The sequence below is a fragment of the Etheostoma spectabile genome, unplaced genomic scaffold, assembly GCF_008692095.1.
Source record: "Etheostoma spectabile isolate EspeVRDwgs_2016 unplaced genomic scaffold, UIUC_Espe_1.0 scaffold00004148, whole genome shotgun sequence".
In the NCBI taxonomy this organism is placed as follows: domain Eukaryota; kingdom Metazoa; phylum Chordata; class Actinopteri; order Perciformes; family Percidae; genus Etheostoma; species Etheostoma spectabile.
The window spans coordinates 38,322-64,478 of record NW_022603114.1 but is presented as its reverse complement, the minus strand read 5'-3'; the positions used below and the strand labels follow the sequence as shown (position 1 = coordinate 64,478).

Here is a 26,157-nt window from a genome sequence, read left to right as displayed (position 1 = left end):
GGAGGGAGCTTCAGCACGACTTTTATTGAGAACCCAACAGAGGAAAAAGGCAATAATCCAAAAGTTCCAAAAAAAACAGAACAGGCACAGGGGAAGGCGATAACAAACAGGAAAACTCCACAAGGAACACTCACGAGGGATGACCAGGAAAGACTCACAGGGAGGGCAGGAACACAGGCAACAAAACGCAGACTGGGGAAACTCACAGGCAGGAGGAACTCGACGTCGGACAGCAACAGCACAAAATGATCAAGCACTAGACCAAGGGAACATAGAGGTTAAATACACAAGGTAACGAGGTAATGGGGAACAGGTGACACATCAGGTGAATCACATTAGGGCGGGGCAGGACAATCAGACAAACAAAGTGAAGCTAGACAAGACAAGACAGGAAGCTGACTATCAAAAACAGGAAGCAGAACACACAGAGACAGGGAAACATAAGACAGGATCTACAACACCAGACTAGGGAGAAAACAGAGACAAAAACACAAGGAAGGCCAAATGGGAAAATAACCCCAAACAAAAACCCCAAACCACAACAGTAATTTACCATTATTAACTAGGTATCTATAAGTTTGAACAGTGCAAAGTATGCAGGAGTAAGACTGAATCCCATTTCTTCATCTTACCCCTACCCCTTACCCCTAGCCCTTGGCCCTTGAAACCAAGACTATCCTGGGTCTGTCTGCTCGATGCGGCAGCCATTGTTGCTTGTTGTACAATAACACTTGTTTACAAGTAACTCCCTAGATTTGAAGGGGTATACACCCCTTCGTCTTAGCCCTAGCCCTTAATCAAAAAGAGTATTGGGACAGCACTAGGTCTCACGTGAGCACGCAAAACCTAGGGTAAGGGGTAGTGGTAAGACAAAGAAATTAGATAATTTATAATTATAATTGTGTTATATTATTTTAATTATGGAGCATAGTGAAAAGGGTGCTGGAATAAATAATATTATGTTATTATATTGCAATATGAACAGAATGAACAGCTCTGGAATAGAGAATGAGAATGATTCATAAATAACAAGTGGAACCAGTAAACAGACTGATTACAGACAGTGTTGCTGGGTTATTGCATAGGAATGGAACCTGACACTGTGAGTAAGAAGTCAGCTGTTCATCCAAGTGATGGCTTGTGGAAAGAAACTGTTACTGAGTCTGTTGGTTTTGGCGTACAGTGCTCTGTAGTGCCTAGCAGAGAGGAGAAACTGGAACAGGTTGTGTCCGGGGTGAGATGGGTCTGCAGTGATGTTTCCTGCCCATTTCCTGACTTTGGAAATTGAATGGAGGGCAGGTTGGCACCGATGATCTTTTCTGCAGTCGTTACTGTTCGTTGTAGTCTGCTGCTGTCCTTTTTGGTGGCAGATCCAAACCAGACAGTGATGGACATGCAGAGGTGAGGACAGACCGAATGATGGCTGAGTAGAAGTGGATTGGCAGCTCCTGCATTGGCAGGTTGAGCTTCCTGAGCTGGCGCTGGAAATACAGTCTCTGGTGGGCCTTTTTGATGATGGTGTCAGTGTTGGGCTCCCACTTTAGGTCCTGGGACAAAGCAATAGGCGTCCTTTAATGTAGTATAGCAGTGGTCTAGTGTCTTAGTGTCCCTGGTGGGGCACTTAATATGCTGTCTATACTTTGGAACTTGTATAGATTAATATACATAGCAACATGGCATGCATACAGATAAAACAGGTATGAAAAATAACAACTAAAATAATAGAAATCCTTTTCATTTCTATGAGCTCAATTGTAATTTGATGACAAGACTTCAGTGATGTTCAACGTTGGGACTCATATTGGTTTGGTTTCTGTTTGTCCTACCACCATGAACGCTATTCGCTAATCACATTGATTCTTCAAATCTCAGAGACTTCCATGGTTTTGAGATTCCTAGTTCAGTTGGTTGGTTGGTGTGCTACAAGATCGAGACTCTGAACTTAGACGGATTGCCCTGGATTCCTTCTTCATGGTGGTAGGACAAACAGAAACCTAAACTCATATCTCTAGTCTAGGTTTCTTCTGGTTCTGGTCCAAATTCACACTGATATCAAATACTTAACACTACTACGAGCTATTTCATAAATATACAATCTTACTACATTGTAATAAGGGTTACAAAAAACTTTTTGTACTTGGGTCTTTTTTGTATCTGCCAGCCTTTGCAGCTCAGTTTTAAATGCTTTGTAAAGCATAGCAAGTGCTCACTTTAGATGGGCTCACGCCATGTAGTCAACTGATCAGTTGTAACTCATGAGTTAATCATGAAATGATGTGTTGGTAAGTGCTTGTTAAAGATTCATTAACACACTAACCATAGGCAAATTTCTGAAGGCATGTCCAAATATAACAATACATGTGTATGTAAGGCTTGGTGATATGGAGAAAATCAAATATCACAATATTGTTTACCAAATAGCTCAATATCGATACCGCAACGATATTGAAGTGTTGACTATTGATGCTTTCACAAAATATTTACACAATGAGATTTTGGATAAATAATCATCAGTTATGTGGATATAATGACTAATTGGGTAAAAGCAAATAATAGAACAGTTACAACAGTCTGGTAAGTAACTTAGTCTTTAAAACCAGGAAAAGACACCACTTATGCCATGTTACAATGATATGATATCCAAAATCTAAGACGATAACTAGACTCATATCTCTATCGATATAATATCAATATATTGCCCAGCTCTATGTGTGTGTGTCCAGGTTCTGATAGTTTGCATCTCATTTATAAATGCTTTGTAAAGCCTAAAAAGGGCTCACTTTAGATGGGCTCACACAATATACTTAACTAATCAGCAGTAACTCCTGAATTAGTGATGGATTACATTATTGGTAAGTATTTGTAACAGATGTATCAATATCCCAGCTATTTGTTTAGGCCTATTTGTAAATCATAACATTTTATTCAAAGCATGAACAAATTTAGGTCTTTAACCAACCTTATACAATTCCAGAGTACCTAGTTAAAAATGATAAATTACTTAATTTACAAATGGTTAATGCATCCTTTATGAATTATTAAAACATCAACTTATACATGTTTTACAACGGCTTACTAACTCTATTTACAAATGCTTTACTGATTAGAATGAATATAGGAACTCTGCTTTAAAAATGATAAACAAAGAAATTGCTAATAATTTGTAAATAATTTATAAGGAAAATTGTTAATTTACAAATGTTTTTGCAATATTAAGTGTCAAACTTCTATTTATAAACATAATTTTGCGAGCCTTATTTACTATGAACAAACCATTTACAACTGTGTGAACAATGATAATTATGTATGAACAATAAATTACTCATGAACTAATAGGTAACTAATGCTTGCTAATAAATTATGAATTGTGTGTAGTTATTATAAAGTTTTACCCAATTCACTGCTTTAGACGTTTATAACATTGTTATGAAGTTATAGATCTCTAAAATACACTTTGTTATTCAATTAAACAGTTTTTTTCATTTTTGTTGAAAGTGGATAATGGACTCAGATCTATCAAATATGTGTAATAGGCAAAAGAAAGGTATTTTTTAATAATAATGGTCCATATATACCATCTACCAAATGTGTTAAGCTGTTTCTTCCCTCTGTTTTCTTGTCTCTTCAGATTGGACTACAGTGGTCCGTCAAGAGAGTTCTTCTTCCTCTTGTCTCAGGAGTTGTTTAATCCATACTACGGCCTGTTTGAATACTCAGCTAACGATACTTACACCGTTCAAATTAGTCCCATGTCAGCATTTGTTGAGAACCATCTGGAATGGTGAGCTGTGCAATACAAACACACAGTGTAACACACAGTGAAACATACTGTAACTCATCTACAACTTTGGCACTTAGTGTTAATTACTGCTGTGTAGGGAGTGTCCCCAACTTAGAATTTACATACTGATCATTGAATCATTTGGGGGAGGGAGTCAACAAGTGGGGAATTTTCTTTTTCTTTCACCTGCACAAGATTTTCTTTTCGTTAACTTGTTTTCAGCCAGGACCCTATATTTGTCTTTGTGTCTAAGTGACTGATAGAAACAACAGTCTTTTACAATGGGGTAGTATTAAGCAAGATGGCTGCAGTCAGCAAAATAAGCTACATGCAAGTTATTGGGCAATTGTGCACCTTCAATTACCATCCTCCATCCATGCCACCATCCTCTTTCCTCCTCTGTAGAGTAGACATCTTACGTCGCGGCCATTTTCCTTTTCAGATAAATTTTGGTACTTATGATTGTAATTCATGCCAATAACCAGAAGGAGGGGAAAGACAGCTCACAAAATGAATCCTGAGTAAAACATGCATTTTAACCACAGAGATACGGGCGTGAATAGACATGGAGAGACCATCCATCTTTCCATATCTTTCAAAACATTGTTCAGAGCAACAGAATAGTTACTTAACTATCTGATTTAAGCAATGGAAAACCTCAATGCCTAAATATTTAAATTGCTTGGGGATGGAGATGTTAGCAGGGATGATTGAATTGCGAGCAGGATCATTTAAATGAAGCCGTGCATACTTTGACCAGTTCATTATAATGTCTGATAAGCTTCCATACTTGCATAATGATAGAAGGTGAGGAAGAGACTTAGAGGGGTTAACCAAAAAAAAAAAACATTTTTCGCAAATAGTAAGAGGTGATTCTGTGTATTACAAATGCATATTGGTGACACCATAATCGGTTGGCGAATAGCTTGAGCCAGAGGTTCAAGAGCAGTGATCATCAACTGGCGGCCCGCGGGCCGAATGCGGCCCGCCAAGCCGTTCGATCCGGCCCGCGACTGGATTCCAAAATTGTGAGGATCAAAGAGAAAATATGTAGCCTATTCTACAATATTAAAGCAACTAAAAGCAGCACATCTGAGTCTCTTCTCAGTATCACCACCATTTATGACTCTATTTAGGCTACACCCCAAAATGAGGACAGACTCGTTACACTGTTTTGTATATATTGTTTCACACAGTTTTTTAAAACATAACTTTTTCTCATGCCCTTACTTAAATTTGTTTTTATTTCAAAGTCTCAACAACATGCTGGAACTAGCAAACTCCTCAGGACTAAAAAGGAGGAAAAAACGATCTGGCACAATTTAAAATAGCATGGTAAATAAATAGCCTGGAACCAGAACAACAGGTCACCATATTGTTCGCACAGCAAATAAAACGTTAAGTGGTATATGCGAATCAAATCACAAGGCTGAAATGGACTACTATAACACTAACTAGAAAATTCCGCAGAAATTTTATCAGTGTGCCTGCTATTGGGGCCCATCCACACACACACACTTGGAAATGTAAGTTAGAGGCAGTTGCAACATGGCCGCCAGGGAACAGTGTCATGATAGGGGTGTGGTGTCTAACCGTTTTCCATGTTTGTATTGGCAGTTGGTTCCCCTAGCTTGAACACGTTAAGTCTGATAGACTCCTAGATACATCTGGGATCGAACAAGATTTCCCTACATTTCCACCAAAAATGATGTCTGAAGGTTAAAATGGGAGTAGAAGAGACATTTGTTCGGGAACAAAACATCGTCCTGCAGCCCCTCCCTCTGTCCTCTCGTATCAAACCTTTGTTGCGATGGCGATTTCGTCAGAGGGAGCCAGATTTTTTTTTCCATGTGTCTATCTCAGTTGGTGAGCCTAGCGCGAAAAGTATTACTCCGATAGACTCCATAGTTACATGTCTGCGATCGGCACAAGATTCCCTACATTCTCACCCACTATATGGATAAAGATTTCAAACTGGAGGAGAGAGAGCAATTTGTTTGGGAAAAAAATCTATGAATCGTCCCCAGCTGATGTTTTTTTCATAATTCTGTCGACAGTTGGTAGAGTCACAGCCAACAATTTAAGTCCGATAGACCCTAGTTACATGTCTGCGACAGAACAAGATTTCCTACATTTGACCAATAATGAAGTCTGAAAAGTTAAAACTGGAGGAGAGAGAGACATTTGTTTGGGAAACTTCCAAGATCCGTACCGCAGCTCCCCACTCTTCGTCCACTCTAGCTTGAACATTCCACACATACACACACATTGGAAAATCTGAGCCGGTCTGAAAACGGGACGATACGTAAACTGGGATTTGGGAGAAACCGTGCTTTATATCTGAACCCCATTCAGCCCAATAAACGCCAAAGTCTTGTCTTCGGTTTAAACTTTTAATCATGTTTCTACGTTAAAGTATGGCGACGCAGCATGGTCCCAAAGAGGGGCGTTTTGAGCGATGTTGATAGATTTCCCGAACATTTCCCATTCAAGTCAATGAGAGATTTTTGCCGTATTTTGCCGATTTCGGTAAAACCACGCGGCAAATCTGGTTGAAACTACATAGCACACCATTCCCATCAATACCCACATGTCGTGTAATGTGGGCTCGTGTTGGCAACGCTCCGTGACTAGTAGCGGGACGAAATTTGGCGGAAGATTAAGAATAAGATAATAATAATAAGTATGGCAATAATATCATTGTGCCGATTGCTGCTTATGCAGCACATCGGCACACTGAATTAATCAATGGCTGAAGTTACATTTCCCCTCTGACACTACTTTTCACATCAGGCTTTGCCCTGTCAGACTTATGCGCAAACAGTCCTCCAAAGACTGGGTTGACAGACGGTTCCTCTCGTGCGTTTTAATCGAGTTCATCTTGGAGAACGCAGCCTCACAGGTGTAGTTGAACCGAACATGGTGAGCACATACATAGCCAGCGTCTTCAATGTGCCATAGACCTCGGGACAAGATATCCAAAACTCGCTCAGGCTTTCAGCACCACTGAGAGCGGCCTTCATGTCGCCTGCGGCCTGAATTTCAGCCAGCTCGCTCTGAATGGCTGCCTTGTCCAACTGCAGCATTTTCACCCGCGTTTGTGGAGAATTCTCCGCTTGGGGTGATGGTGAATGGGTCACGCACAAATCCAATGACATCCCTGGAAATAAAAAAGTCATCAATCTAGCAGAGAAGTTGTCTTTTAATTGTTGATAAATATCTTCATCTTGTCTGTTACGTTGCCTTCTCCCACCGTCTTCAGTGTGTTGAAGTGCAGCAGCCTCCCTGACAACAAATCTGCGTGGAACAGATCAAGTTTGTTCCCAAAGGCTTCAAGTTTTTCCACCAAATCCACCACTGATTTTTCTTTTCCTTGCAGCTGTAGATTAAGTGTATTTAAATGGGAGAAAATGTCTGTTAAAAAGGCAACGTTGCACATGTATCCCATGTCTTGCAAGATGTGGAGATGGCCAGCTGCCGCTTTGGACTTACTTTGTTTTAAAAAATCCACTACTTGGGCACGGAGTTCAACGAAGCGCTCCAGTGCTTTGCCCTTACTCAGCCAGCGCACGTCATTGTGGAGTAACAGGTCATCATGAGAAGCCTGGGATTCCAGCACAAATTTGCGGAACAGGCGGTGCTGCTTGCTTGAAGTTCCTCTGATGTGGTTAATAAATTTCATTGTTTTTTCCATCACCTCTTTGAGCTCCCCACTTAGCTTTGCGCACAGCACACTTTGATGGATGATACAATGGAGTGCGTTAGTTTTAGGAGCAACAGTCTTTATTCTGCTCACCAGACCCTTATTTTTTCCAATCATGGCAGGTGCACCATCTGTCACTGTCAGGTTGATTTTATCCAGGGACAATCCATGGCTTTTAAAAAAATCCTCCAGTTTTCCAAAGATGATGTCAGCAGTGGTGTTGTCCTCGAGTGGAAGCAATGCCAGCAGCTCTTCTCGGAAATCTTTGCCATCATAGTATCTGACAAAAACGCACAACTGTGAGATATCCGTGTTGTCAGTGGACTCATTAATAGCCAGCGAAATATATTTGGCTTCCTTGACCCCGTCAATGACAGCTTGCTGAACTTGCTCCGCCAAAACGTGTACACGACGTGCATTAGTTGAGGCAGATAGAGGTACTTGTTTGACAGATGCAATAACTCTGTCCATTTATTTGTCTGGGGCAAGTTCCTCCAGAACGGTGATCATGCACTCCTTTAGAACCTCACTTTCAGTGAAAGGCCGGTTATGTCTGCAAAGCACCCAAGCAGCATGCAGGGATGCACACGTTACGCTCTCTTGATCAGTTAAAGTTCGAGTAATAATGCCACTTGCGTGGGAGTAGGCAGATTTCAGTGCGGCGATTTTTCTCTGATGCGCCTCTGACTGCTCAGGATATGAAATCTTAAAATTTGAATGTTTAGTGTGGTGGTGACGGCGCAGATTGTATTTTTTGGCAACAGCAACAGTTTCGTTGCAAATTAGGCATACTGGTGAGGCATTCCGGAAGGTTGGCATGATAAATGCGTACTTTTCAGTCCAGTCATCATTGAAGGACCTGTTTTCAATATCAACTTTGCGTTTCATAGCCTTTGAGAGTGCCATTTTACCTCTGTTAAGAGACCCTTTCCTGTCACTTCCTCTGTGTTTGTTTTTCAAGTGCTCTATAAGTAAAATTGACTTGAGTTGAGGCAAAATATCTATCTATGGTTGTCTGTGGTATAGGTGATAGGAACCTGACTCATAAAGGCCTTCAGTTTTGTAATGAAATGGAAAAAGTATTAATAATAAACATCAATCATAATGTTATACCAAAATTTGATTTTTTATTTAATTTTTATTTAAGGGTCCGGCCCCCAAGGAGACTCTCTGGTAAAATTCTGGCCCTCTGACAAATATAGTTGATGACCCCTGATTTAAAGGTTTGAAGTTGAAGGGAAAGCTGAGTGCACAGTTTGGTAGGGCGTTCAAGGCGAAGAATGTCATTGCTAGGTCCCTAGTTCTGGCTATTCAATATATCCATACTTACTGAGGAGCCGGGCCTTTTGATTGAACAGGGCATGAGGCAACGAAGTATCCTTTAACGCCACAATAGAGACACTCACCAGAACTTCTGTGGCAGAAGCTTTTCTCAGTGGACAAACGGGCCCGGCCAAGTTGCATGGGCTTGGGTTTAGAGTTGGATGCTGCCTGGGGCACTGGGACAGGAGCTTGGGTCTTGGAAGAAACAGAAGCCAGTGGGCGCCGTGACACATAAGCAAAAGCAGACTGATTATTGTAGCTGGATCCTCACGGACTAAGTCATCCTTAATTCTCTCACTTTTTCTGAGTTGCAACCTGCAGACTTGACTAAACGGGGGGAATCACGTGGATTAATGCAGACACTTGGTCAGACAAACAGGCAATCTGGTCATTCATAGCTTGCCTGTCGCTCAAGAGAGCTCGGATGGTATAATCATGTTGTTCAGAGAGGACTTTCTGGCTGGCGAGAGAAAATTGGCTCCTTGAGAAATACTATTTCTTCATTGCAATGTCAAATGCAAAAAATGATAAAACAAAACGATTAAAGAACAATAAAAACATCTGTATTTTTCCCTTCTACCCTAAAACCTGTTTAGTCTGTTTACATGAACCAACAAAAGTTCATCATAGTTTCACATATAACTTTTGAACTCAAAACTACCAGTAAATACCCTCAACTGAGTACCACTCTCCTGTACCTTGTTATTTGTCATAGTGTGGGTAAAACAAACTAATATTATTTTCACATTCTTTTGGTATTCTATTTTTGATTGTAAGGGTTCCTCTGTGTGTGTGTGTGTGTGTGTGTGTGTGTGTGTGTGTGTGTGTGTGTGTGTGTGTGTGTCCGTTGGTCCGTCCGTCCAGGTTCCGTTTTAGTGGTCGTATCCTGGGCCTGGCTCTGATCCATCAGTACCTGCTGGATGCTTTCTTCACCAGACCCTTCTACAAGGCCCTGCTCAGACTGTCAGCAAACACACCATATGTTTGATTTTCTGTAGACAATCATATCCTCCTTATTGCATTTGTAATCACATTAATTTTCTGCATGGACAATGTTAGGTGACTGTCTAAAGTTTAAGGCCTGGCTATACATGAAACATGTTAGAAAACATCTGGTTCTTTGAAAACCTGTGGACATAAAATGCAAGGGTAAAATCCATGAGAAACATCCAATAACTATGATAGAAATTTATTGTCAGTTTAGAGTGAAATATATTTTTTGCAAAATATTTTTCATGCATAGAGTTAGACAACAATGATAAAAACACATCAGCCATGACAACAAAACATGTTTCAGGATATCCTCAGATTCAGATCGTAGTTGGCAACAAACAATGTTGGTTAAGCAACATATTAAGCCTGTTGTATCTAAATCAGGGACTCTATAAAAGTTAGTATTCAGAGTTTAAAACATGTATGGAGTCAGAAGAGATGCTATTGGCAAGCTCGGGCATGCTCTTCTTATGGGTTGTTTGAAAGGGGTGTGCAACAGGTTTACCAATAATCTTAGCACAAACTTTGAGTTGATTATATACAGTAATTAATTAGTAACACTGCCCTGATAAAGTCAGGGGTCCTAACATTCATTTAACAAGGACTGATCTTAAAATTCTGTTATGCTGTTTAGAAAAATAATCGTACAGTCTGAAGTTTAAATCAATTAACTTTTGGATTCTGGGTCAATCTTACTAACTGAATAACAGACTAGCATTGTGTAATTGTTTGCATGTGTAAACTCTGTGTGTCCGCCAGGCCAACAGACCTGTCTGATCTTGAGTATCTGGACGACGAGTTCCACCAGTCTCTGCAGTGGATGAAAGACAATAACATCACTGACATCCTGGACCTTACCTTCACCGTCAATGAGGAGGTCTTTGGCCAGGTGTGTGTGTGTGTGTGTGTGTGTGTGTGTGTGTGTGTGTGTGTGTGTGTGTGTGTGTGTGTGTGTGTGTGTGTGTGTGTGTGTGTGTGTGTGTGTGTGTGTGTGTGTGTGTAAGAGAGACACACACACAGAGAGAGAGAGAGAAAGAGAGGAGGGGGCCGGACTGTGTTCCACGGATCAAATAGGCAGATGCTGTTTCTCAAATCTGCATTGACTTTAATAAATCCAGCTGACGGTTAAAAAAAAAAAATCTCTGACAGCAGAGACTTAACGCGGGTCGCATTTAAACCAAGCATCATGTCTGAAACACCACGTTTACCAGAAATCTACTGGTTACTATGTAAGTACTACAAACCGAAGTTAAAAACAAACCTGAAGCTGAAAAACCCTAAACGTAAACGGAACAGACCCGCAGACCTGATTGACTGAGAGAGAGAGAGAGAGAGAGAGCGCTGTTCTCAGTGATGCGTGAGTGTGTGTGTGGGGGGGCGCTGTGACTATCACAGAATGCAGACACATTCAGCTGAGGAGTTTTATTCAATCCGAGTACAGATATTTACTCGTATTACTTGTATAATACTTGTACTCTGCAAAAGTGCTTTATCCGTACTGGATACTTGTTTCAGCCGAGTATCCGGCTCATCCCTAACTTCCACAATGGCAAGTTTTAATTATACTGCTTACACTGACTTACATTGTTAACTATATTACTTTTTATGTTTGCAGGTGACAGAGCGTGAGCTAAAGTCGGGTGGCTCCAACCTCCAGGTTACTGAGAAGAATAAGAAGGATTATATAGAGCGAATGGCCAAGTGGAGGGTGGAAAGAGGAGTGGTGCAGCAGACAGAGGCGCTGGTCAGAGGCTTCTACGAGGTAAACGATACTGTTTCATTTCTCAGATGGTTTAAACTCTCTTTTTTTGTGCTAATTGCGGGGCCCCTATTACATATACAATGCATAGATTTTAACAGATACAAATTCGCGGCAGCAGGTGACTCTGGATGGGACTAAACCTTGTGTGGGAATAATGTGTCACTAGAAGCCTGTCAGTACAACAACAGGTGATGCAGCACCCTGTCTGTTACAGTGGGAATTTTACATAACATCCTTTGGTTTAACTTTTCTTTTTTAAACAAGATAATCTGGAATGATAAAAAAAAAAGTTGTTGTAACTTTATTGTAAATTGTCCAGTTTGGCTGAAATTTCTCATGATTGACAAGGGTCCAGGCCTGAGGACATTTATAGGCCAAAATTTACTTTTGGTCAAAGCATCCCTCGCTGGAAAACAGGAAATCAGCCTTATATGACAAACATTAAATTAAACTTATTTTAAGTTATGTTTAATGTAGTCTTTTGGGAGATGAACTCAGCAGAAAGTTCCCTTGTTGGTGACGATTTGCAGTGTCTGAGTGCCGCGCAAATGCACGGTTGCAAGGAGCGACGTCCACCAGTAACCCTGACACGCAAGGAGGCACGAGGTGTACATAGTTTGGACATTAGTTACAAAATGCATTGATTTTAAATATTGTTGAAATTTACAGCGTTAAAATATGCAAAAAAGTCAGTTATCTGCCACCTTGCAGCAATACAATAAAAGAAGAAACAGTGTGTACAGAACATTATCTAATGTATGTGTTAACCTCTAGATAAAATGTAATGTATTCACAGATTCTGCATTGTACAACTTCACCAATATCATTGTGTATTATCAGATCATTTCCAACCACACCACAATTTGTAGTTAGCTGGATAATAATTTGTCATAATGCCCATATAGTCTAATATACCATATTACTGACCTACTTGCAGGGCTTGACATTAACGTTTTGAGGCAATTTTACACACATTGTACACACAGGCTCATTTACATTACACTTGTCCATCCACAAAAGTCACTTGTCCAGGTAAAGATTTCTGATTATATATACTGTATATTTTTTTTTAGAATTCCAACAAACCGTTGAAAGCATCCAAACCCTTTCATTAAGTTGAAACAGTAGAACCAAGAATAGATTTCCCCTTCAACAAGAAAAAAATATCTCCAGACTTCATAATACAAAGGAATACTTTGCACGCCGGTGTAAAGTGTATTACCAGAGGTAGTGGTGACTCTAACTTGAACTATAGTTAAAATAATTTTGTAGACATAACAATGGATTTTGCCACTAAATGTTGGTGTTAACATTACCACTTACCACTCACACTGCCTCCATCCTTATCCACAGCCTCATCACCTCCCGCCTTGATTACTGTAACTCCCTCCTTTTTGGCCTTCCTCAAAAATCCCTCCATAAACTTCAACTTCTTCAGAACTCAGAAGCTTGTGTCATCACCAGAACCCCCTCTTTCCATCATATAAACCCTGTCCTTCAGCAGCTCCATTGGCTTCCAGTTAAATACAGAATACAATTTAAAATCCTTCTCCATACTTTCAAAGCCATCCATAAACTAGCTCCTCCATATCTATCAGAACTCCTACACATTGCCGTCCCCTCCCGCTCCCTCAGATCCTCCTCCTCTATCCACCTCACTGTACCCCCAGCTCGACTTGTCATCATGGGGACCAGAGCCTTCAGCTGCTCTGCTCCCCAGCTCTGGAACTCACTCCAACCTGACCTCCGCAATATCGACTCTCTCCCCCTGTTCAAAACCAGACTCAAAACCCATCTGTTCCAGCTTGCTTATTTGTAAATACACTGTTCCTGTTTTTGTTATGTTTTGTTTTGTTTTGATTTTGGTTTTTTGGTTTTGTTATACCTGCTTAAACTTTTCTGTTCCTGTATCTGTCTTTTACTGTCTGTAAAGCAACCTTGAGTGCTTAGAAAGGCGCTGTTAAATAAAATGTATTATTATTATTAACTTTTTTTTTTTTCTTACAATTTCACTTTCTACCTGGCAGAGGCTGATTTACCAAGGTATCCTTTAAAGGTATAGCTACGTTACAGTTGATTGTTAGCTGATATTTAATCCGGCAAGTTGCAGAGCTGAGGTTTTACAATAACTGACAGACAAACGAGCAGTGGAGTAGTAATGTTACAAGGCAGAATGCCAGTCGCTAAATGAGTAACATTAACTTCATGTTTCATCCACAACATCTGTTTTGGGCTCATTTTCATGTGGAGACGAGGTAACATTAAGGCATAAGGAGTTATTAAGCTAATGTTAGCCAACTTATACTGACTGGCTGGCTTGCTGGTTCTGCCGTGCTTTTATGCTGCATTGCTTACAGAGAATGAGCTGAACAGCGGGCTGGGTCTAACTGACGCACTGCCGCTGGGTGTAACATTAGCAGTCTGCTGACCCTCAGCTGCTGGGTCTAACATTAGCCATCCGCTGCCCCGGATTGTTGGGAAAAAAATGTATTAGTTTCAAATCAGTAACATAGACGTAATGAGTGGCACATAACGTCAAGTAACATGGCATTTTATTTTGTTTGAATTTTAATTAACCACTACAACAACAAAAAAGCACTTGTCCCGGAGAAGCGCACAAGCATTTATATTGAGCCCTGTACCTGGGACAGCATCGTAGGTCTGCTTGGTTCTTGCATGTCCCACAATGATTGATTCAGAAGATGATCCTTAATACAGCTCCATTGAGCAGTAGCTCTGTCAGTAGGGAGTTGGGTTGGGAACCGGAAGGTTGTTGGTTCAAGTCCCAATACGGTCCAAAGTAGGGTGGTGGACTGGTAGCTGTAGAGGTGCCAGTTCACCTCCTGGGCACCCCCTCTTGAGCAAGGCACCAAACCCCAAACTGCTTGGGGTGTCTTTCCATCTGCCCCCTTACTCTGACATCTCTCTATTTAGTGCATGTATAGGTACTAAGCATGTGTGTGTAATTCAGGCCTGTGTTTAATGTGTGTAATAACAACAGAGTGAAAACATTGTAATTTTCCCTTGCAGGATTATTAAAGTATACATTATTACTAAGCCTACATGATTTTCATGGCAAATTAGCTCAGTAATGTTACTTGATGGTACTTAAGCCAATGTTAATTGACTTGGCTAGCGTTTGTTTTAGATAACGTTAGCAATAACGTTAAATGTACAGCTTTACTATCTAGTTACTTAACACAATAAAACAATAAACATCTAGTAACCATGCTTGCAACGTAGATCACAGACAATATATATAATTGATACTTACACTTTATTCATCTTGTAGGAATCTGCTGTGTAGAGTGGTTTGTGTGTCCTCCAAAGTCTCTAACGTCAGGGCACTGAGCTGTCACTCAAACAAACTCCAAAAACTCATTAGCCAATGGAGACGCACCACTGTAAGACCCACCGACACGAGAGGTTTGTGCCAGATTTGCAATCAAAGAGTTTGGAAGCGCAAGTGAGAAAGCTGGGATTGAACTTGATGGAGAGAGCAAAAGATTATTGAGAAAGAAGCAGAGGGAACCGTAAACATAAGGACATAATATCAAACAAAAGTCTACTAGTTAACGACTTAACAACTGTTTTGTTCGCAACTTTTAAGTTTTACCTTTGAGGTCACAATTTTTTGCTTGAGTTAGTGATTTTTGTTTGATACTCGAGAAGTTTTGCTTGGAATTAAAGGTACAAAACTAATCCCATATATAATGTAATATGTTTTCTTTGGAAGATGGTAAGTCCCTTTGGGGTGGACTTTAGGCTTGTTCACTTTGTAAACTTATAACATGCACAAAAAGACATAACACAATAAAGGAAAGGGAAAAGTGAAAGTAATCACACGCAATAATACTCATTGAAAATGTTACTCCATCAAAAGTACATTAGTATCATCAGGGAAATGTAATTTAAATGTTCATAATCAATATGTATCCAAAAATCTATATATTTGACAATACTACACAGCAAGGCAACTGAAACATTTGCTTGTTGTTTTTCTTTATCCCAGGTGGTCGACTCAAGGCTGGTGTCTGTGTTTGATGCTCGTGAGCTGGAGCTGGTTATCGCCGGTACAGTTGAGATCGACCTCAGTGACTGGAGGAGCAACACAGAGTACAGAGGAGGTGTGTGTGTGTGTGTGTGTGTGTGTGTGTGTGTGTGTGTGTGTGTGTGTGTGTGTGTGTGTGTTTGTGTTTGTGTTTGTGTGGAAAATGCAAGTTATCAGATCGGACCGAGCTCATGTAGTCTGATTTATGCTTTTTTCTCTGCCAGGTCTGAATGCAATCTGTTAGGTCTGGCCACATTAGTCTGTTCAACATGTTGAGAGTTTCCTGTCAGCTCTCGACCGTCACCTCTCTAAACAAATAAAATTAAACATTAAAAATGAAAAAGATTAAAAAGAATAATAACCATCATATTTTAGAACTAACTTCATACAATCCTCACAGTGGACCCTGAATGGTCAGCAACAGCATCTCCATTTTAATTCAAATCTCCAAAAAAATCTGTTAAAATTCAATTGAGTCTTTTCAGTTTAGTTTAGTTCATTATAGGGATCCTAAAGCACAACTACTCTTCCTGGGGTCCACATTTAAAAACATACATTAAACATTACAACCCAAGGTTCGACGATTGGCCAAACCCTCCTTTCCAGCACCTTGGAATAGACTTTACCAGAGAGGCTACAAAGTGTGATACCGCTGTAATTGGCACACACCTTCTCATCCCCCTTCTTGAAGAGGGGAACCACCACCCCGGTCTGCCACTCCTTAGGCACTGTCCTAGACCTCCACGCAATGTTGAAGGGGCGTGTCAACCAAGACAGCCCCTCCACACCAAGAGATTTCAGCATTTCAAGACGGACGTGTCAGCTGGATTTAGGAGTTCTTCAAAGGGCTCCTCCCACCACCCTGTTACCTCCTCAGTTGAGGTCAACAGCTTCCCATCCTTACTGTACACAGCTTGGATGGTTCCCCGCTTCCCCCTCCTGAGGTGGCAAACTTTCACGGCTGCTGTTGGTACCTTGCAACTGCCTGGGTACCAACTTCAGTTGGACGGCTTTCCTGACCACCGGTGTCCAACAGGGTGTTCGTGGGTTACCGCCCCTTGAGGCACCTAAGACCCTAAGACCCTGGGGCGGCTTTGGCTCAGTGGTAGAGCGGTTGCCTGCCAATCGGAAGGTGGTTCGATCCCCGCCCCTGCAGTCATTGTCGAAGTGTCCTTGGGCAAGACACTGAACCCCGAGTTGACCCTGGTGCTGCGCATCGGAGTGTGAATGTGTGTCAATGTTTATCTGATGAGCAGGTGGCACCTTGTACGGCAGCCCCGGCCACAGTGTATGAATGTGTGTGAATGGTGAATGTTTCCTGTAGATGTAAAAGCGCTTTGAGCAGTTGTTAAGACTGGAAAAGCGCTATATAAATACAGCACATTTACATTTAAGACCACAGCTCCCCGCCGCAGCTTCAGCAATGGAAACTTTGAACATTGTCCAGTTACGTTCAATTCCCCCGGCCTCAACAGGGATGCACGAAAAGCTCTGCCGGAGGTGTGAGTTGAAAGTCTGTTGGACTGGGGCCTCTTCCAGACGTTCCCAATTTACCTGCACTACTCGTTTGGGCTTACTAGGTCTGTCCAGATTCTTCCCCCACCCCCTGATCCAACTCACCACCAGATGGTGATCAGTTGACAGCTCCGCTTCTCTCTTAACCTGAGTGTCCAAAACATAAAGCCTCAGATCAGATGACATGATTATAAAATCGATCATTGACCTCTGGTCTAGGGTGTTCTGGTACCAAATACACTTATGAACAATTCAATTCAATTTAAATTTTATTTATATTGCGCTAAATCAAAACAATGGAATGAGGTTGCATAGACGGAGAGAAGGAGGAAGAGAGAGGTTCCAAGTGCATGGGAAGTCCCCCAGCAGTCTAGGCCTATACCAGCGTAACTAAGGGATGGTTCAGGACCATCTGACTATATTATGACTTTAAGCTTTATCCAAGAGGAAAGTCTCCTGAACTCAAAACTGGAACCTGGTTCCACAGGAGAGGAACCTGATAGTTGAACGCTCTGGTTCCCATTCTACTTTAAGAGACTCTAGGAACCACATGTAACCCTGCATTCTGGGAGCGCAGTGCTGTGGTGGGGTAGTAAGGTACTATGAGCTCTTTAAGATAAGATCGTGCCTGACCATGAAGAGCTTTGTAGGTGAGAAGAAGGATTTTAAATTCTATTCTGTATTTTACAGGAAGCCAATGCAGAGAAGCTAAAACAGAAGAGATGTGATCTCTTTTCCTGGTTCCTGTCAGAACACGTGCTGCAGAATTCTGGATCAGCTGAAGAGTCTTTATGGACTTTTTCGAGCAGCCTGATAATACAGAATTGCAGTAATCCAGCCTAGAAGTAACAAATGCATGGACTAGTTTTTCTGCATCATTTTTAGACAGGATATTCCTGTTTTTTGCAATATTACCTAGGTGAAAAAAGGCAGTCCTTTAAATTTGCTTTATGTGAGAATTAAACGACATGTCCTGATCAAAGATAACGCCAAGATTCCTCACAGTGGTGCTGGCGGCCAGGGTGATGCCATACAGAGTAACAATCTCTTTGGATAATGCGTCACGGAGGTGCTTGGGCCCCAGAACAATAACTTCAGTTTTATCTGAGTTTAACGTTGAAAATTACAGGTCATCCAGCTTTTAACATCCTGAAGGCACATTTGAACTTCAGCTAACTGATTAGTTTAATCCGGCTTGATCGCTAGATATAATTGAGTATCATCTGCATAACAATGAAAGTTTATGGAGTGTTTCCTGATAATATTCCCTAAAGGAAGCATATACAAAGTAAACAGGATTGGACCGAGCACAAATCCTTGTGGAACTCCATAACTAACTTTGGCGTGCATGGAGGATTCATCGTTAACATGTACAAACTGATATTGATCTGAAAAATAAGACTTAAACCAGCTTAGAGCAGTTCCTTTAATGCCAATTAAATGTTCCAATCTTTGTAATAGGATATGATGGTCAAGGGTATCAAATGCAGCAGTAAGATCTAATAACACCAGTACATAGATAAGTCCTTTGTCTGATGCAATTAGGAGGTCATTAGTAATTTTCACAAGTGCTGTCTCTGTGCTATCATGAACTCTAAATCCTGACTGAAAATCCTCAAATAAGCTGTTGCTATGCAGAAAGTCACATAGCTATTTGACGACTGCTTTCTCAAGAATCTTAGAAAGAAAACAAGGGTTAGATATAGGTCTATAGTTGGCTAAAACATCTGGATCAGAGTGGGCTTTTTTAGAAGAGGTTATACTATCTTGCCAAGTTATACGAGAATTTTCCAGGTAGGTGGAACACCAAATCTTCTGAAGTTTCTATGTTATTTGCTATAATTATTGCTTTTAATTAGCGAGTTTCAGTGTTATACCATGGAGCTAACCGTCTTGGTTTTAACATCTTCTTTTTTAGAGGGGCAACAGTAGGGTGACCAGACGTCCCTGGTTTCCGGGGACAGTCCCCGATTTTGGCTACCTGACCCCGGCTGGATCTGTCCCCGGAAATGTCCCCGGTTTTCACTGTGACTGAAAGACCCGAAATTGGAATGAAAGAAAGAAAAAACGTAGCCGATAATCGCACACCCAACACACGCAGGCTCCAGACCGCCAGAGCCAGCGGGGCTCAGAGATGTTTTAGAAGCCGTGTGTTACGATGCTAAAATCACTGATTATTTACATGGAGTCTGGTGGGTTTAGCGAAAGCAATTTTAAAAAGGATCTTAATCTTTAACAGACAGGTCGACCTCCTTAGAAATCCTTCCCATAATGTTGTCAGACACTTAGAATATTAATTTGAGTCTGTTAGCAGCTAAACGAGCACTTTTATGAACATAAATACAAGCTGGACAATAATCCTATTAACTTACATTGCAGCGATCTCGTTTAATACTGCATCACTGTCAAAGGAAATATGTCCTCAGTAGTTTTTGTTATATCTGATTCTCAAGGAGCTGTTGCAGAAACGAGCCTTGAGCAGTAAAGCAAAAGCTGTCAGTAGTTCAGTAAACAATACAACATTATGAAATATTGAGACTTTCTATCTTGAAATATTAAGACTTTCTATCTTGAAATATTAAGACTATAAGGACTTTCTATCTTGAAATATTAAGACTATAAGGACTTTCTATCTGGAAATATTAGGACTTTCTATCTTGAAATATTAGGACTATAATGACTTTCTATCTTGAAATATTAGGACTATAAGGACTTTCTATCTTGAAGTATTAGGACTATTAGGACTTTATATTTTGAAATATTAAGACTTTCTATCTTGAAATATTAGGACTTTTTATCTTGAAATATTAGGACTTTTTATCTTGAAGTATAAGAATGGATTTTTTTATCTTGAAATATTAGGACTTTCTATCTTGAGGTGGAGTGGAGTGGAGTAGGAAGTAGCAGCAGGGGTGGGTCTAGGATCATACCTTGGGGGGGGGGGGCTCAGCCCCTAATAAGAACAGCTCTAGGTCTAGTGTCCCCGTTTCAAGTTTTACAAAAATAAAAACATTACTTGTTTTGAAGGTAAATACGCTTTTGAGCTGAAAATGTCCCCGGATTTTGTCTGAGAAATCTGGTCACCTTAGGCAACAGAGTCGAGTGTCCTTCACAGCGAGACTGCTGCACTATCAACAAAATGATCAATTTTGGACAGACTGAAATTAGCATAGGAGTCCTCCGTTATTTTGTGACTAGGTAATGAATTAAAAGCTGATAGAATCACATCCTTAAATTTAGCTACAGCACTATCAGATCGACATCTTGTATAGAGGTTTTTGCCTAATGGCGTGTAGTTCAGCAGTATAAACCCAAAAGTTATCCGTGTGGTCCGATAAAAACACTATCAAATGTTCAATTTCAACACCATATACCAGAACAAGGTTGAGGGTGTGGTTAAAACAGTGAGTCGGTTTATGAACACTTTGAGAGAAGCCAATAGAATCTAATAGAGAGATAAACACAGTACTAAGGCTATCATTGTCATCGTCCACATGAATATGTGGTGGTTAGCTACAGTAACTAACGACTGATCTATCATGGTGCGGATCTGGACTTCTAACTCACTAAGCCTCGCCTACATGTCTATAAATAAACTACACTTGTTACACATAACTAAAGGAGGCAGAGGAGTAACTAAACATATCACACAGAGCAAGAGATAGTAGGAGAGGGAGAGCTAGCTAACTGCTAAGCTAAAGTCACTAACAGCTAAGCTAAATTACGGTAGTGTTAGCTACCATGCCTTCGAAAACTGTTATTTAACGAAAGCCGCTGAAAAATGTAAAGAACTGTGAGTGCTTAGGCAGAACTACTATCAGAATAAGTGTTTAGCGGACAGTTAGCCGCTTTAATGACAAATCTAACAAATTGAACTGGTATTTATTGAGCAGCAACATGCTACCAACACACAAGTACCGGAAAACGGAAAAATGAGTCAAGTACGCTTACCGCAGCACATCAACACGTCACAACATCCTTAGGCTTGACAATCCATGACTAGCACAGAAATCTAACAGACAATCACTCTGGTTTAGATCAGGGAGGCCGTTCTTCCCAATCACGCCTCTCCAAGTATCTCCATCATCTCCCACTTGAACATTGAAATCCCCCAGCAGAACCATGGAGTCCCTCACTAGAGCCCTATACAGGACTCCATTCAAGGACTCCAAGAAGGCTGAATACTCCAAACTTTTGTTTGGTGCAAATGCACGAACAACAGTCACAGCCCTCAGGTTTATAGGGACACACAAACCTTTCCACCGCAATAAGGTGATTGTTCCCGGATAGGCCGATTATGGAACCTTGGGTTGAAGAGGAACAATGCAGATTCCGTCCTGGTCGTGGAACAACGGATCGGATCTTCACTCTTGCATGGATTCTGGAGGGAGCCTGGGAGTATGCCCAACCGGTCTACAAGTGTTTTGTGGATCTGGAATAAATTGGGGTCTTGTTCACAAGTAATCGGAGAGTGGGTGCGGTATTGCATTTAATTTATTGCACCGTTGTGGCGAAAAGAGAGCTGAGCCAGAAGGCAAAGCTCTCGATCTACTAGTCAGTTTTTGTTCCTACCCTCACCTATGGTCATGAAAGCTGGGTCGTGACAGACAGATGGAGATCCAGGGTACAAGCGGCCAAAATGGGTTTCCTCAGGAGGGTGGCTTCCCTTAGAGATAGGGTGAGAAGCACAGTCATCCACGAGGAATTCAGAGTAGAGTTGCTGCTCCTGATTTATCGAAAACCTACTTTTTTACACAGCATGGCTGTGGAACCCTATGGTTTTTCTTAGGATTATTAGGGGTCCAAGCCCGAGGCTGTAGGAACCGCGGTATGAACCAAAGCTGTGCGGTCCACACAGCAGGGCTGTGGAACTTAATTGCTTTCCTAAGGATTATTATTGTTATTAGGGGTCCAAGCCCGAGGGGGCATGGGAACTGCAACAAAGTTCATGTTACGAGTTTCAAACACTGAGTAACTGGAGTAACAAATGAATGAATGTTGGCTAGGATTCACTACTCAGCTCTTGAAGATAGAACCCTGGAAAACAGAATTTCAAAGACAAAGAGTGAGTAAACGAACCGCCTTCTTCGTCGCCAAATCTCTGTCTTTATTACAAATTCTTATATAAAACAATATTCAACCGCATTTCCCTAGTGTAAACATGTTTCAGTTCAAATTAAGCGCCTTAATGTTACTTTCAGTGGCCGAAATCTTCCACACTCTTCCACAATCTTTACTCTTGCACATAACAAAATAAATATAGATGCTACTGTATAGTTCTAATAATATCAAAATAACTCATATTTTACTCCATATAGCTTTATCTATATATACTTGCATATTCTACTAATATCATAGTGTAACTCATAAACCCTCTTTAACAGAAAACAAAGATCTTAATGACTCAGGAGTCAACACATTCACATCTAGGGACAATGGCTCAACTCTCAATACATTATAATATAAAACATTTCAATAATATGTACTAACTTTAGGAGAATCTACCTTTTAAGTGCTAAATGTCACAACCTTTTAACATCAACCTTTTTGTCAGGATATCTTAAAAACCACAAAGTAAATCACCAGGGAGTGAGAGCAGGATCACACATACAACCCCAATACACACTGTTTAGCTAGCCGCTAGCTCCATTGTTCATAAAACCCGTTTTCCCGCGGTTAAAATGCGGCACTTTAGCTCGACTTTACACATCATAAATCACATAGCTAACCCACCACAGCTTCAGTACACCTTACACATTTCAGAAAGCAAACAGCCTTGTCATTTTTTTTCAGAGTACTAACCTGGAAAACAGAATTTCAAAGACAAAGAGTGAGTAAACGAACCGCCTTCTTCGTCGCCAAATCTCTGTCTGAGAGACGGGGAAGGTGTCCGTCACCTGAACGCCGCGCGGTGTACTGATTCCCGCACTTTGGTTCCGCCCTTTTTGTTTCCCTGCTGCATTACTATGTTCTTGAGTGATTACACCCGAAATCTGTACTAAACGCTACGCTGGTTATTATAGTGTATCACATTCACATCTCCAGCGGAGCTGTGGAACCATATTGTTTTGATACGATTTGTATTAGGACCCGAGCGCCTACAGCGGCGAAGGCCCTATTGAAACTGAAGAAATTCCTATTAGGGCCAGAGGGACGACAGCGGCAAAGGCCCTATGAAACTGAAGGAATTATTATTCCTTTTTTCTTCTGGCAAATGAATCACCTTTTTCAGGGGCTTAACATACTCAAAAACTTACAAAAATTGGCTGTTGCATCAATTCTGGTGAGACGTTACGTAGTTTTGGGGAATCAGCAGACAAAAATGGCTCGCTAGCGACCCCTATAAATTCAGCCCCTGCAATGCATTTAACATAGAAATAATAATAATAATACATTTTATTTATAATGCCCTTTACATTTCAAAAAGAAATCTCAAAGTGCTACAATTAATAGGGAGTTAAAAACAATTTCCAGAGTAAAATACAATTGACAAGCAATAATAAAACACCATAAAACTAAAAATTAAAACAACAACTGTTTAAAAGGCCTTTTGAAATAGTAGTGTCTTTAGGCCCTTCTTAAACGTCTCCACAGTTTGTGGGGCCCTTAGGGTCTCTGGGAGGGCGTTCCAGAGCCGTGGGGCGACTGCCTGGAAGGCCCTGTCTCCCATCGTAGACAGTCTAGTCCTTGGTTGGAGCAGGCGATAGGTGGTAGAATAACAAAACTACACATATGTATCACGTACAAAAAATGTATTAGAGCCATTTTTTCTTAAAAGTTGAAAACTTCCACGTCATATTTTAACAAACTCCTCCTAGAGATTTCATCCAGTCAACTTCAAATTTGTTCTGTGCCATCTTAAGACGTTAAAGATGATTTCATCTTTAACGTTGTCTAGAGTCTTTTGTGAATGCATTCGAAAAGTTGTCCATATGTATATTAAATCCCCCATCAGGAAGACATTTGGAGACATTGCATTCAAATCAGTAAGAACAGTTGAAAGTTCAAGAATAAACATATTTGATGGTTTACATGGTCTGTACCGCAATAATGGTGAGTGTGGGTCCTCTGAGTTTAACAGCCAGCAGTTCCAAAGAGGTGTGATCAGGTACAGAGAGATTCAATCTCACATTCTTGCAATGGAGCAGTGCAAGACCACATACCCTCCTGGATGAGCAGGGTTTACAGATGTAAACAAATCCATGCGGACCGTTTGGTTCAGGTCGAAGAAATCATTGGTCTGCTGTGAGACATAGAAAGTCCAGTTTATGGTCCACAATGAAGTTGCTGACAAAAAAAGCTTTGTTCGTGAGGGTTTCTTAAGTTGAACAATCCAGCTTTTAGTCGGTTTGACTGACTGCGCACATCTGATCTGGGCAGACTTCAACCCCGTATAAATCAAAATACTGCGGAGAGATGATAAAATGCGTAGCTATATATAACTATTGAACTTTGCTAATAAACTGAGTTTCAAAATCAAATAAATGATCAATGTATTCATAAAAAAGAGTAGAAATTACTGAAAGTAAACAAGACAGCCAGAGCAGCATCAATCTCAAGAGCGTCTCCATTAGTAGGTAACATGCTGATGGTGTGTAATTCTGTTATGTAAGTCTGATCACAAAAACAAATACTAGACTTTTCTATGGAAAGTAAAGACCATGTTAAGACCTGGGTTGAGACCTGAGTTTATTCTGTAACATAACTCCCTGACTTCAAATCACTAGGTTACCATGATGGTCACATAGTGATGCGGTGGTTCTGGGCGGCTGTGGAGCGCTTCAACAATGAGCAACGTCTACGCCTCCTGCAGTTTGTCACCGGTACATCCAGCGTGCCCTACGAAGGCTTCGCCGCACTGCGAGGATCCAATGGCCTCCGACGATTCTGTATTGAGAAGTGGGGCAAAGTCACATCACTACCCAGGTATCTAAACGTGTTTACTATGAAGCGATGTTTACACTGTCCTGTTTTGTCTTTGTTCATTAAAGTCAAAGGCCTGCTGCCTGCTTGATGAATCCAGCCCCCGGACACAACAGAGGGCTTTGTTCAGGATGCGTACAAACAATCTGAACCATATTGTGTGTATGCATGACAGAATTAATCCTTAGGATGATGCTTCATTACCATGAACCAGAGATGGAGTCCTGGACTCAGACTTGAGTCCGACTCAAGACTCTATTCTCTGGACTCGTAAGTTGACTTGGACTTCGTACTGATGACTTGTACTGGGACTCGGACTTGAAGATATATGAAATCGGACTTGAGCATTCATGAAAAAGGACTCAGACGTTGGATGGATTTCTGACTAAACAGGTGATAAAAATTTGATGTAAGCTGCTGGGAAGCAGCTGGGGAGATGTTCCATTCAGGGCTGATGTTCTTTTGGGAGTAACACCCTTTACTTCACCAACAGTATAAACAAAACGTCCACATTTGTAAAATGCAGAGAGATGAACACCAAATCGTGACGTTCACCTAGACCATCTTTAATTAGTATATCAGCTCTTTAAATGTGCCAGAGTGGAGAAATGTAGGCAGTCTTGGAATTCAACACAGACTCAACCTTGATGACTCGACTTGGACTTCAACTCTGGGGACTCGAGATTCAACTCAGGCTCAAACTCAGGTAATTCAATTCAATTGTATTTATATAGCGCCAAATCACAACAACAGTTATCAATTCAATTCCATTCAATTCAATTTTCAATTTTATTTATAGTATCAATTCATAACAAGAGTTATCTCAAGACACTTTACAGATAGACCACACTCCAGAATTTACAAGGACCCAACACTTCCTTTTAGGCAGAAACCTCGGGTAGACCCAGGCTCTTGGTAGGCGGTGTCTGACGGGCCGGCTGGGGTTAGAATGAAGAGTGGCAATAACAAAAATAGAAAAAATTAGTAGTTTGTAGCAGTTCTTTGTAGTAGTTCATGGCATAGCAGGACGCTGTGCGGCATTACAAGGCACAGCAGGACGTAGCAGGACGTAGCAGGACGTAGCAGGGCACCGCAGTGTAGCAGTT

The 26,157-nt window shown here is 40.9% G+C and overlaps 1 protein-coding gene and 1 long non-coding RNA gene across 2 annotated transcripts in view; one reads left to right on the top strand and one right to left on the bottom strand.

The window, feature by feature from the left end:
- Window positions 1-26,157, bottom strand: part of LOC116676966 (uncharacterized) — a 60,037-nt gene that overhangs the window by 20,920 nt on the left and 12,960 nt on the right. The gene's annotated exons all lie outside the window — the stretch shown is intronic.
- LOC116676964 (E3 ubiquitin-protein ligase HECW1) overlaps window positions 1-26,157 on the top strand; it is a 194,835-nt gene that overhangs the window by 156,810 nt on the left and 11,868 nt on the right. Inside the window, 6 exon segments of the mRNA XM_032507731.1 lie at window positions 3,629-3,781; window positions 9,672-9,770; window positions 10,560-10,689; window positions 11,416-11,562; window positions 15,575-15,689; window positions 24,856-25,054. Coding sequence (XP_032363622.1) covers window positions 3,629-3,781; window positions 9,672-9,770; window positions 10,560-10,689; window positions 11,416-11,562; window positions 15,575-15,689; window positions 24,856-25,054 — 843 coding nt within the window.